This window comes from Taudactylus pleione, unplaced genomic scaffold, assembly GCF_031769625.1.
Source record: "Taudactylus pleione unplaced genomic scaffold, aTauple2 ptg000043l, whole genome shotgun sequence".
Classification (NCBI taxonomy): Eukaryota; Metazoa; Chordata; class Amphibia; order Anura; family Myobatrachidae; genus Taudactylus; species Taudactylus pleione.
This window is the reverse complement of record NW_028284445.1, coordinates 2,917,347-2,931,398: the sequence shown is the minus strand read 5'-3', so window position 1 is coordinate 2,931,398 and position 14,052 is coordinate 2,917,347. Positions and strand designations below refer to the sequence as shown.

At 37.6% G+C, this 14,052-nt stretch overlaps 1 protein-coding gene across 1 annotated transcript in view; it reads left to right on the top strand.

Annotated features, from left to right (window-relative positions):
* UFM1 (ubiquitin fold modifier 1) overlaps nt 1–9,514 on the top strand; it is a 41,552-nt gene extending 32,038 nt beyond the window's left edge. Inside the window, exons 3-6 of the mRNA XM_088460138.1 lie at nt 1,249–1,306; nt 5,001–5,040; nt 6,460–6,492; nt 8,724–9,514. Coding sequence (XP_088316264.1) covers nt 1,249–1,306; nt 5,001–5,040; nt 6,460–6,492; nt 8,724–8,791 — 199 coding nt within the window. The 3' untranslated portion in view covers nt 8,792–9,514. The remainder of the gene's footprint in view (nt 1–1,248; nt 1,307–5,000; nt 5,041–6,459; nt 6,493–8,723) is intronic.
* Nucleotides 9,515–14,052: the final 4,538 nt, after the last annotated feature.

Genomic DNA, 14,052 nt, shown 5'->3' with positions numbered 1-14,052 from the left:
TAGCTGGACCAATTGACTGCCATTTACAGAGGGGTTTCAATCAAGGGCTGCGCTCACAGAAGCTGGTCATCGCCCATACTTTCACGTGTATAAATGTCATGCTGCCGAGTGGTTCTGCAAAGCATAACATTTATACATGCCATTTTGCTGGAAAGTGTAAAATGATAATGTGGTTTCTCCTGATATGATTGTTATTGATATTCTATTTGAACCTGGGGCCAGCAATCTGCTCTCAAATTCACAGTCGCTTGCCTAGAAGTTGTAAAAATATGAATATTGAATGAAATATTTGTATAGTACAATTTTGTCTTTTTATAAGTTAGCAAAGTGTTATAAATTAAGGACTTTAACGTAATATCTCTGTGTAAACACTTATAATTAATAATGATGGAGGCCCCAATACAAAGGGTAAAATTTACTAAGCGGCAGTTTGACGCCGGGTTCTATTCTTTTCTAAACCCCGGCGGTTTGGTGGCGGTTTCTATTCTATTCTGAATCCCGGGGGTTTGGTGGTGGTTTTGCAACAGTTTCTAAATGACAGCCCTGTTCTGTTCTATTCTAAAATGTGTTTTGACTGCGGTTTGGTGGCGGTTTTGCATTCTGCAGATTTACAAAGGCCAAAACCGCTGCAATACTGCCATCAAAACACATTTTAGAATAGAATAGAACAGAGCTGTCATTTAGAAACCACTGCAAAACCGCCACCAAACCCCCGGGGTTTAGAATAGAATAGAAACCGCCACCAAACACCCGGGGTTTAGAATAGAAACCACCACCAAACCCCCGGGGTTTAGAATAGAATAGAAACTGCTGTCAAACCGCCGCTTAGTAAATTTTGCCCAAAGGCTTATTTGTTTGCTATGACACAGCCTACCACAATGTACACAGTGGTGGCAGCCTTTCTGTGTAACCTATGTATTCACTAGCAACTATTGGTGTGGTTTGTGTCTATTTTGAGGTGCGAGGCCATATTGTATTTACTTTGCTTAATCAGCTACTTAAGTGTGTAAGCGACTGTAGGGTTGTCTGGCTACAGCTAATTGTTGCCAGTGAGTGCAGTAGACTCTCATAGACCAGTCTGTACTGTATCTCCATGTTATAATGGTCATATAGACTAACCTAGTATCAGCCAGAGCATTAGAAGGTTTATTTTTATTATTCAGGGTATACAGTAAGCTGCATTTCCTATATATTTCTGCCAAATAATGCCTTAACTTGCTCTTTTAAGTTATCATTTCTTTTACACAGACTAAGTGTTCCTGAATGTACTCCATTCACGGCAGTTCTGAAGTTTGCAGCCGAGGAGGTAAGTGTTTGCTTAGACAGTACACCTGATCTCTAGATATTTACTTGTGAGCATTATATTTTCATGTAGAGTACAATGGGGAAAAAAATCTTAAACTGCACACGCCTATCACAGAGTTCATTCTATTACCTGGCACCATTCATAACCTGTGCAGTTCCTCTTTCCTGCCTGGGGTTTCGCTCTCTGCTCTGGTGCTTCTAGCACTCTGGTCTGTATCTCAGCAGTTTGTTGCATCAGCAGTGTGCGCTAGAAGCACCAGAGCCGAGAGCAACACCCCAGGCAGGAAAATAGAACTGCATGGGTTGTGACGGGTGCTAGAAGGAACACTGTCACAAAATTTGAGTGCCACCAAAGGAGGTGAGAGTTCTACAATGTTTAAACATCCACAAGAAGATATAATAATTAGTGCAAAGAATGAAACCTGTGAGAATCACTTGGTGCTGTCCATCACGGATATTCCTTTTAATGCTCAAATGGTTACATATAGCAAGAAGAAAATGATGTCCTGAAAGATTTGTGTTGGTTTGATGTATGTGTCAAGAATCAAAGATGCTTGCAAGGAAAAATCTGCAGTGTGCATGCAAATAAGACTGGTGTTAATCTACTCTCAAAGCTAGAAGGGGGTCACCTACATCCAATTATATTCTTTCTTTAAATCTGCAGATTTAGAATCTCAAAACCTAATAAACAGAAGAAAGAGGGCACTGATTGTGAAGTCCTGTGCATTATACGGTACAAAAAACACAACTACTCCAATTATGCTCTCACATAAAGCCTTTGAGTGGAGGAGTTGCCCACAGTAGCCAATCAGCTTTTCGCTATAATTTATCTGGCACAATGACAGTTAGAAGCTATAAAATGCAAGTTAAAAGAAAGTTAGTAGCGGATTGGTTGTTATGGGCAACTTCTATACTTTATCGCTGTCTTTGAAAGGTATGATCTATCTCCCCCTCTGGCAGTATTCTGTTGGCATATTAGATGACTTCAGATCAGAATAATGAGGGTGGAACGAAAAATGAGAAACAGCACATCAAGTGCGTTACCTCCGGTAACATTTATTTATAAAAGTTTTCATACACTCACATACTGTAAAATGACTTGTAACCTCACACAACTGGAAATCGCCAAAGGAAAGACTACAGTCCTTCAAATGAGCCCAAGGAACAAAAGTTACAATACTGCAGAGCTGGTAAGATTCTTCTTATTCTCAAACGCGTTTCGAAGAACCTTCTTTGAATCGGGGCTCGTTATTTTGAGATAAGCTCTTCGCACACTTCTGGTGGGCAGTTGACCTCTCATTTGGGGCTAGTTTAAAGAAAGAAATATATTTGGATGTGAGTGACCCATTCTAGTTTTAAAAGTGGATTGACATCAGTATATATGGCTGTACATTGAGGTTTTCTTCTTTGCATGCATCTTTAATTCTTGAGATAAAGTACATTAAACCAATAGTATTCTTTCAGGACTTCAACTTCTTTTTTTTTTGTATGTAATCATTTGCACATTAAGAGGAACATCAGTGATGGACAACATCAAGGGAATTATTTAGTACTGCGTGTATTCATTCTATGTTCTTGATTGATGTTCAACATGTTATAGCTTAGATTTATTTTTGTACTAGCGCTGGTGAATGAAACGTATAAAAATGAGATGGGTTTTGCTTGACAAAAATGTTTTCTGCTTGAGACAGTCTTCATTATTTTTGTTCAATTTTTAGTATTTCAGAATATTTTTTTAATTTCAATGTTGGTTAAACAAATTGTTGTGATTTTATGTCGTGTTTGTATCATCACCATATTCAAGTTTTGCTCATTTGGTTCGATCAGTTGTTATAATGAAAACCCCACTGTTCCGTGACTTTTCCATTATGAACTCCAATGTGAAGGAATACAGGTTTGTCTCCCATATCCAAAATGCTTGGGACAGGGGTATTTTGGATATCGGAATATTCCGTATTTTGGAATATTTGCATACCATAATGAAATATCTTGGGAATGGGACCCAAATCTAAACACACAATGCTTTTATGTACACCTTATATACACCTTAAACATACAGCCTAAAGGTAATTTTATACAATATTTTTAATTTTGTGCATCAAAAAAAGTTTGTACATACATGAAATTCATTTATGTTTTATACACACCTTATACACACAGCCTGAAGGTTATTATGTATTATATTTTTAATAATGTTGTGCCTTAAACAAAGTTTGTGTATATTGAACCATCATAAAACAAAGGTTTCGCTATCTGTCATGCTAAATATATTCCGTATTCTGGAATATTTGGATATGGGAGACTCAACCTGTATTTCCTATTCCATATTACAGTTCTCTTTAGATGGTCCAAGTGTAATGAGTGAACTCAACTGCACAGAATTAGTTCTTTTACCCTGTCTGATTAAAATGTTTATGCAGGAGTAGAGTTTCCATAGCAACAGTTATTGTGGTAATGACAGACATCCCAGGGATGTTTTCCCATTCACTCATCCTGATTTAGAATTGATCGCTTTCTAATACTCCATTATGTGCCCATGGTATTGATATGACAAACTTGCTGTTTAATCTATAACAAAAGAATAGTGAAACATTTTTAAAGGCTTCTTCTGTTTTAATACAATACTACTACTGTGCCATTATGGGTAATGCATCAATGCCATGTTTTCATCATATTCATGAGGAACTGTTGCCTAGTGAATTGAAAGTTGTATTATAAACATTATTTACTTGCATCCAGCTGCTGTAAAAATGCATTTTATGCCTGATGTCCTATTTGTACTCAAAGTAAAATAGTCACATTTATGAGAAGAAAGGATTTAAAGTTTGGTACCAGTCTCTCCTCAGTGTAAAAGGGGGTGTTCATTACAAGATCTGAAAATGGCTGCATGATTACGACATTGCAATCGTTCAGTCGTTTGTCAGTCGTGTGATGAGCCTGCACAGAACAAGCAGTCGCTCAGTGCAGGGTCATCAATCATCTGGAAACATGCTGAGCCTGACGATATCGTCAGGTTGACCAGCATGTTGGAAAGATGATAGATGTCTAAATGACCAGCGGGCACGCGCTTCACTGGTCGCTTTAAACACTTTTGCAAACGATTGAACGATCAAACGATCGTTATTGTTCAATCGTTCAACTAAATCGTCTAGTGGAAACCCCCCTTAACAGTACGCTCACCCATTCTGCATGACATTGACACAAATTGCATGGGCGATAATACAGAGAACCTGCTCAATCTGAAACCCCCCAATGAGTGTCATCTCTCCAGTTTTTGTCTGTCCACCCCATGATGTGTGCACAAGCGTGTAGCAGTAGTTCACTGTCAGGGGAGGAAATGAGGCCACATGTAAAATATGCATCTTTGTTTCCTGATGCTACACACGCGTCAGGCTTTGTGTAAGGTACACATACTTGTAATTCGGGAAAGTAGGTTTCATTTTTGAGGTATCATCAATCATAGATATCCTTAAAACGTGGACTGTTATGGCAGAGTTTGGGAACCTCTGCTCTATAGTACTAATAGAAAGCTGTATCTGCCCTGGAACAAACGCATTTGCATATGATTGGACAGGCGAAGAAATAATAATAAAGAAAGTTACATTGAAACTGATGCTAAAAATTAACATGATAAACATGCAAACAATGGTCTAGTTGGATAGCTTATATCATAAAATGCTTTTTCTCCTTTTTAGTTTAAAGTACCTGCAGACACAAGTGCTATTATAACGAATGGTAAGTACAGTTCTGTTCCTTGTAATCCTTGAACTGAATATAAGAAAAAAAAAAATGTCTGTTTCACTTTTTGCTACTCCACTACATTCATTGCAGTTCTTGCAATGTGGCCTCAAGGGAGAATGTCTGCCCTATCTCCAAAACTGAATCTTAAAATAGAACGACAACCAAAACAAAGGGAGTCAGCCTGTTCTCCCCTATTAAGGGCTGTGTTCTAATCGATTTTGTTTTTTTGTTTTGTATAACCAGTGACCCTTAACAGCCGTGTTCCAGTATTCAGCGCTAATGTTTAGGACTTATTCTGGGTTCTGGCTGCAAGATGCTGTTATAGCAGCATTACATTCCTCGGCCCCCCATATATAGATTGGTCTGAAGTGACACCACATTGTAATGCAGCAGTGCTTCACATTATAGTTCTTCATAATAGTCGATTCCATGGAGTTTGTCTAATGCTGCTAACTTAACCTGGCAGTAGTATGGAGTCTACGGTAGAAGCATTTGATCTGAGATGTGACTTCTGAGTTATGCTGGACGTACACTGTTAGTAAAAGTATCAGAGCGATAGACGTTTTATCTGACCCAGCAGATATTGTGGCTATACACTCCATTCCGTAATGTGTGGCCACGATATGTGACTCCTCCCCCGTCTCTCTCCTGTCGAGCAGTCGGCCCCAGCAGTGCATACACTGGCAGATGTGGCTGACCGGTTACCGGATCAGTCGGACATGTTGGCATGTTCTCATGCCCGACCATCGCTGATCAGTCGTAGCCATACTCTGTGCAACTTTTGGCCCGATCTGCCGATTGGCTTAAGTGTCACCAGTATCAAGTGTTACAACATTTCTTTTTGAAAAGAGGATGTTTAATTATAGATATATAGATATATGTATATATATAGATATATGTATATATATATATATATATATATATATATATATATATATATATATATATATATCTCTCTTATCTATATTGGAGCAAGCCTCTATGACTTTTATGTATCATTACTATTAAAATTATTAGGACAAAATATTTATGTATTGATATATTTTTTTTTTTTTTAGAGCTATATATGCTGAATCTTCAAAATGATTAAATATTAGTTTATAGATGTAATTAATTTAGTATTGGGATGTAGTAAATATATTAGATTGCTATATTGTTACCTTATTATAATTTCAGTTTGTATGTCTGCTACATCTGTAGTAAATTAACCCAAATCCTTGTTTATTTAAAGTGTCACTAAATATTTAAGATGACTGAGATTCTTAATCGGGAAAATATCATAAGAAAATAATTTGCTTAAGCTAGAGATAATATCCTGGCTAGTCTCCACTCATTATCCCTTTTTTAAGAGTTATTGTCTTGTTTGCTTACTTGTTGCTTTTAATTTAACACATTTTTTTTTTGCCATAATAGATGGAGTAGGATTAAATCCAGCGCAGACAGCTGGTGAGTGAGTGTTTAGAATTAAGATTTGTTTTCCTTTACTCTTCCAATCTATTTGGAATGCTTGTGACTTGAGGCCTTTCCATCATTTTTAAAACCATGCCTAAAATATATTTAAAAATGACCCCTGTCTCTTTCCATACTGCTTATGCCATTCCTCGCTCATATTTAGTAATGTCAGTGTGTATAACAATTACTACTCAGGACCAGGTTATATACTTTTTATATATTGTCATTCTTATTTGCATTCTTTTTGTTTTTTTTCTGAATTTTCAGGAATACCAGTTTCTACATAAAAATTCCCATTTCTGTATTAAGTTTTTAGAACAATAAAATTCTGATTGTAATCTACGTAGCACATACTGTACAACATTACTAAGGTGTTTCTCCTTATTACACATTTAACTGAGCCACTGCTGATCTATTCCTTCACTTCAGCTTCTTAATACTGCTGTACAATACCAGCACATGCTATACACAGTGGGAAGTTGATGCACATTTTTTCGCAGGGATATCTGATTAGATGCTGAGTGCAATTAAACTGCTATGCCGGAAGTATCTCAAGATTAGGGCCATAACGAGGGTGCTGCATGGTCGCTACCCCAACGGCACCATGTTTTACCTTGCACGGTGCAATGAGAGGCACTCCTTTGCAAGAAAAGCCACAAGGTGCATTCTTACAACGCGCCCGGCAGCCATTGTGTTGATCCCCTGGCACTTGCTGTGTGAAGTCATGATGTGATATGAGCTGTGGGCAGGACAATTGTTGCCCTGCTAAGGCACTGTTCAACGTGTATACATGTCTGCACAAGTAGCATATGTGCCAGGTTTTAAATGAGTCATGATCTGTTAGGTTTGATGTAAATAAAACAAAAATACCTCTAATGCAAAATGTAAACTCATCACTCTTGCACATATGAAGGTAGTAAAAAAAAATTATGTATTCTAAACTAGGCCCAAAAGCACACTATAGACACAAACAACGAAGAAAGCACCTATCGGCTTCAGAGGTGAATCTGCAATCAGCCAATAAGAAATGGCTATCTAATGCTGACATCTGTATTCTCAGGGTGTATTTGCGCCAAATCTCAGGCAGTCACGATAATTACTGACAAGCGTATCTATATGCAGCATTGACTCTCATTGCAATTACGCATACACTTCCTTACTGAGACTGTCTGCCAACTCGTTCCCCCCCAGCGCTCCACCTGGAGTAAGGAGGGACCGATGTCAGGTCTGCATATGGACATGGATGTGTGCTACTTAGTGGTTATGTGAAGTACATGTCTATGTACTCGTATGTTATGCTAAGCTAATGAGCATCTGTTCAGAGAGGTTTATTCAGTTGGGAGCGACGTACTCACGTCCGCGAGTTAGTGCTGCTACTATATATGACGCGCTTACAGTACTGCTGGACTCGTGGACTTGAGTTTGCAGCCCTGTAGGGCAAAAATCCACAAGTCCGAGGCAAAATAGCACTACGCCCGACTCGCATCTAATTGAATTGACCCCATTGTATTCACAGTTTGTGTGTTGTTTTAATGAAGCATCAACATAAATGAAGACATGCATATTCAGTTACACTTTATGCAAAATTGCAAACTTTGGTTGCTTGTCCAAAGATACACTAATTGACTTTACACCAGACTATTTCAGTGTTCGTACCAGCTGAGAAATTAATTTAAGGCCTTTTGATCCTCAGTAATTTCAAATTCACACTGATGAGTTTTGCAAGTTGCTATTAAATATTTAGTCCAGGCAACTGTGGGTGAATAGCTCCACAGATCGTATTAAAATGAAGATCTAATTTTACCATGCATGGACCAATTAATTGAGATCTCTTACTGTGTAATTAAAATACCTGTCATTTTCTTGTGTAATGAACCTTAACAGTATTAAATGTTCTGTAAATGAGTGCAATTTATTTCTTGGTTCTCCTCTGAAACGCAGGAAAACAACTATCACAATAAACTAAATGACACACCAAATGGACAAATCATGTTTATTAATGGCTCATAACTATCGATTGTTTTAATAAAACTGCTGTAAAAGTTTTTATGCATCACTGTCACCATAGTTGTCCATGAAAATAGAAAATATTTTAATAAAATAAAAACAAAATGTAAGTTTATATATGATTTATTTTTTACTAGTAACATTTCTGCATTTCTTCATCGATCAATTATTTTTAGTTACTAAATTATATTTTTGTATTTTTTTTATTTTCTCTTCAGGCAACGTATTCCTTAAACATGGGTCAGAACTTCGACTCATTCCCAGAGACCGAGTGGGCAGCTGTTAATCTACAGGACATCTTACTATGTGGAACCATATATATTTATATAAAAAAAAAAAAATCAGACTCTGAATTCTAAGTCGGTTTTAAGATTTAATTCAGTTGGGTCCCTTTTTCTTTAAAATCAAAGAGACTTTGAAGATTAAAGATTTGTAAGATTTAATTATTGCTTCAGATGTCTTTAAAACCATATAGCTGCTGCAATTCCATGGATACAGCCTGTCACTTTTGAAGTGTATACAGTTCATTGTGTATGTGTACTTAAAGTTTTAATATAAAAGTTATAGCAAGAGGAATGCTACTATTTTTTAGTTGTTTTTTTTTATAGTTTTGGTACAGATTCAGTTGGATTACAAAAATATATATGTGTAACTTTTTTTATTATTATTATTATTAATATGATCACATAAGTCCCCGAGGTATTTTCTGTCAACATTGCTGGGGACACTGTTTAACAGTTTTACTTCCACACTAATAAGCTGGGATCACTCAAGGTTCCTGCTGCTCAGTAATTTAAAGAACCAAACCATGAAGAATTAACCATTCAGAAGAGTATGACTTCACAGAAGAATAATAATATCATAAATGCTTAAAAGAAATGCAGAATTACATCTTATTGCATATATATTGTTAAGTTAAATTGAAAAAAAAATATTCTGTGTAGTATTTTGTAGATTATTCAATACTATAATCTAAGCTTTTGCTTCTAATATATGAAATTGAATTCAACATTTTCTCTTACAATTCATGTCTCCTTTTTTGGCGGGGCGGGGGGGGTTGCGGAGGGTTCCATGGATCTTGAACAGAATTCATTTAGAGGTGTTATGCTGCCGAACATTTCACGATGTTGAGCTGGCACAAACAGATGTGTCCTCATCCATCTAGCCTGAATACGCTATGTGGCGAGAGAGGCCTGACGCGAGTGAGCTACCAGGTCCTATGCGAATCAGCGCTAGGTGATGTAGTCACAATGGGATGTACTAGGACGCACCAGGAGACTGTAATGATTAATTTGACATGCAACACTTGTATATCTGTGTGCAGATTACTGATTGGCAGCTCGGATCAGTAATGCATGCAGGAAGCACGACTCCTCCTGCTGCATTATCGTATTACACCTATTGCAACTGCTAATATGTTAGCAGCTGCAATAGCATATCCGTCAGCAGCGGAATCGCCCCCTCGGTTCTCTGCAGTGATTTCTGAAACTCAAGTGATTTTGGAATCTATTCTCATTTATGTTTTGTAAGTCAGTCCTCTCCTGATATACTCCATTCCAAACAGTATGAGAATATGCATGCCTGTACTGTCATTTATTCCTAATTTACATAGTTATCCCGGTTATAGACTGGGACAATGTAAAAAAATGAATCCCAGCTAGTATTTTTATATATATATATATATATATATATATATATATATATACATATATATATATATATATATATATATATACATACATACATATATATATATATACAGTCAGGTCCATAAATATTGGGACATTGACAGAATTTTCAGATTTTGGCCTCTATTCACCACCACAATGGTTTTGAAATGAAACAAACAAGATGTGCTTTAACTGCAGACTTTCAGATTTAATTTGAGGGTAATTACATCCAAATCGGGTGAACGGTGTAGGAATTACAACAGTTTCAATAAGTGCTTCCCACTTTTTAAGGGACCAAAAGTAATGGGACTATCAACTCAAAAGCTATTTCATGGACAGGTGTGAGCTATTCCCTCATTATTTCATTATCAATTAAGTAGGTAAAAGGTCTGGAGTGATTCTAGGTGTGACATTTGCATTTGGAATCGGTTGCTGTCAACTCTCAATATGAGATCCAAAGAGCTGTCACTATCAGTGAAGCAAGCCATCATTAGGCTGAAAAATCAAAACAAACTCATCAGAGAGATAGCAAAAACATTAGGTGTGGCCAAATCAACTGTTTGGAACATTCTTAAAAAGAAAGAACGCACCGGAGAGCTCAGCAACACCAAAAGACCCGGAAGACCAAGGAAAACAACTGTGGTGGATGACAAAATAATTATTTCCCTAGTGAAGAAAAACCCCTTCACAACAGTTGCCAAATCAAGAACACTCTCCAGGAGGTAGATGTATATGTGTCAAAGTCAACAAGCAAGAGAAGACTTCACAAGAGTGAATATAGAGGGTTCACCACAAGATGCAAACCATTGGTGAGCCACAAAAACAGGAAGACCAGATTAGAGTTTGCCAAACAACATCTAAAAAAGCCATTACAGTTCTGGAACAACATCCTACGGACAGATGAGACAAAGATCAACTTGTACCAGAGTGATGGGAAGAGAAGGAAAGGAACTGCTCATGATCCAAAACATGCCATCTCATCAGTGAAGCATGGTGGTGGTAGTGTCATGGCGTGGGCATGTATGGCTGCCAATGGAACTGGTTCCCTTGTATTTATTGATGATGTGACTGCTTACAAAAGCAGCAGAATGAATTCTGAAGTGTTTCGGGCAATATTATATGCTCATATTCAGTCAAATGCTTCAGAACTCATTGGACAGCGCTTCACAGTGCAGATGGACAATGACCCGAAGCATACTGCAAAAGCAACCAAATGGTTTTTTAAGGCTAAAAAGTGGAATGCTATGCAATGGCCAAGTCAATCCCCTGACCTGAATCCGATTGAGCATGCATTTCACTTGATGAAAACAAAACTGAAGGGAAAATGCCCCAAGAACAAGCAGAATCTGAAGACCTTTGCAGTAGAGGCCTGGCAGAGCATCACCAGGGATGAAACCCAGCGTCTGGTGATGTCTATGCGTTCCAGACTTCAGGCTGTAATTGCCTGCAAAGGATTTGCAACAAAGTATTAAAAAGTGAAAATTAGATTTAGGATTGTTTAGTTTGTCCCATTACTTTTGGCCCCTTAAAAAGTGGGAGGCACATATAGAAACCGTTGTAATTCCTACACCGTTCACCTGATTTGGATGTAATTACCCTCAAATTAAATCTGAAAGTCTGCAGTTAAATCACATCTTGTTTGTTTCATTTCAAAGCCATTGTGGTGGTGAATAGAGGCCAAAATATGAGAATTCTGTCAATGTCCCATATATATATAATCCCAGTCATAGTAAAGACTGCAGGAGCAGTTAATTGTAGAATTTGGATAATGTTATTGGGCAGTCTCAAAAATAGTTTAACATTGAGGGCCAGATTCAATTAGCCGCAAATCTGTGGTTTGGCGAAAATTGTCGCAGGTGCAAAAATGTGTTTTGTGCAAACCAATTGTCGAAGTTTTCGCTTGTGCGAATTCTTCATAGACAAAAACCGGCGAACAGTTTTCACCATCTCCGGTCAGGAGAAAAGTTGTGCAAAATCCCTAATTAATTTTGATTAAAAATGTGGGGAATTGGTTCAAAACCCCTTGAACACCCCCCCTCCCCCATAACAGCCATTCCACACAATTTAAGAACCCCAAATACTTATATTAGGGCCACTAATACAGTTCTAAATTGTCAGCATTTTTATAGGGTACAGACAAATTTCCAAAATGTACTATTTGCAGGTTACTACACGAACAGTTTTCGTGAGAATGTGTTTTCTCGTCTTTTGTAATTGGATAGTGCGAAAAAGGGGAGCGTGCATAGACAAGATGCGAAAACATCGCACTAAAGCACGTGAATTGTGCAAAAACTTCGACATGAAGTTTTCGCTTTTAGGCAACTAATTGAATTCCCCTCTAAGTAATGTTTTCAAGTAGTAGCTGGAATCACAGCAGAAAAAAAGCATATTAAGGTTTCTTCATTAATAGAACAAACATAAAATAAAATTAAACCTGTTTATAATACCTTGCTTTTAATTACATCTTCAGATGTGTGTACATACTACGTACATCTTACTTCCTTGCGTGTTAGACAGCCCTTCTAGTCATGCCATGCTGACTGATTAAAATGGTATGTGGCATCCTATATTCTGTGTGAGACTGCCCATGTATCTGCATGCAAAATGCTACGTTACAGGGTCAGCGGCTGTGACACTGTAATGTAGTATGTTGCACGCAGAATATAGGCATTTTAATCAGCAGAAGCTCCTTTTGAGAGTGTCGCTTTGTGACTAAAATGCAGTTGAAGGTAAAAAGTTGCACAAGAAAACACTCGCCGCTACTTAGTTGCCCAGCAGTCACATGTAGCGCACGGAGGTCAGATGTATGTGGACACATCTTCGCTATTTTTATGCTGAGTACACCCTAGACGATGAAAGTGAATGATATGAACGATAACGATATTGTTCAATGCTATATTGTTCATATCGTCTAGTGTGTATGGTCCGAACAACCAACGACGCACGCTCTCTCGCGGGACGATAACTATGTCTGCTGTCCTCCGAACATGCAGGTCAATCTGACTATATCGTCATGAACTGCCTGTTTAGTGATGTGGCAGGATGCGTCACTAAACGACATTGTTTAGTGTGTATGCACTGTGTTGTTTGGCTGGCAGTTCAAGGGCAAACACTGATGATATCGCTCATGGAGCATATCGTCTAGTGTGTATGAGCCTTTACATTAGTTCTTATATCAGACAGCTGTATGCAAGGTCTTTCTTTTGGGATTAACTGCTCCGGGTTGATAGATTTAACCTTTTGTGACTGTCATTTGTTTTTTTTTATTTAGAATGTCTATAATTGTTACATTAAGTACACTTTTTGGATACTTTTATTCAGGCAAGGCTTGGGCAGACGGATACCTTTTTATAAGCAATATTCACAGGTTTTAAAGGATCTCAACCCATGTAGAGCAAATCTTAAAATATATTTATAGTCCTTAATTTGGTATGTGGGTACAGTATATCATACCTTCATTCTTCACAGGGTAGGGTATCAAATGTGTAATACTGTGGTGCTATGTAGTATATATGTGAGAGCAATAGAAATACTATATATTTGAATTAATTCCACTTTCATAGGAGCTTACCAACTATTGTATGAAAATATACAGTGCTACAAAATTTATGGCAGTGGTAGGATAAATTATATTCCATTTGTTTGCTATTTTACAAATTAAAAATACTAATCCCCCATTCCTTTCTCTTGGAAAGTAGGGGTACCAATCCTTTAACTTACTTTTCCTAACTTTGGATACCACAGAAATAAAATTGAGCCTCCACAAAAAAAAGGACCTGATATTCTCTGTAGCCGGCTGTAATAATCCTCAGGTGATCTGCCCTTCCTCTGTGATATTGTGCTGCTTCTGCCCACTGATGTTATGACTTGCAAAGGT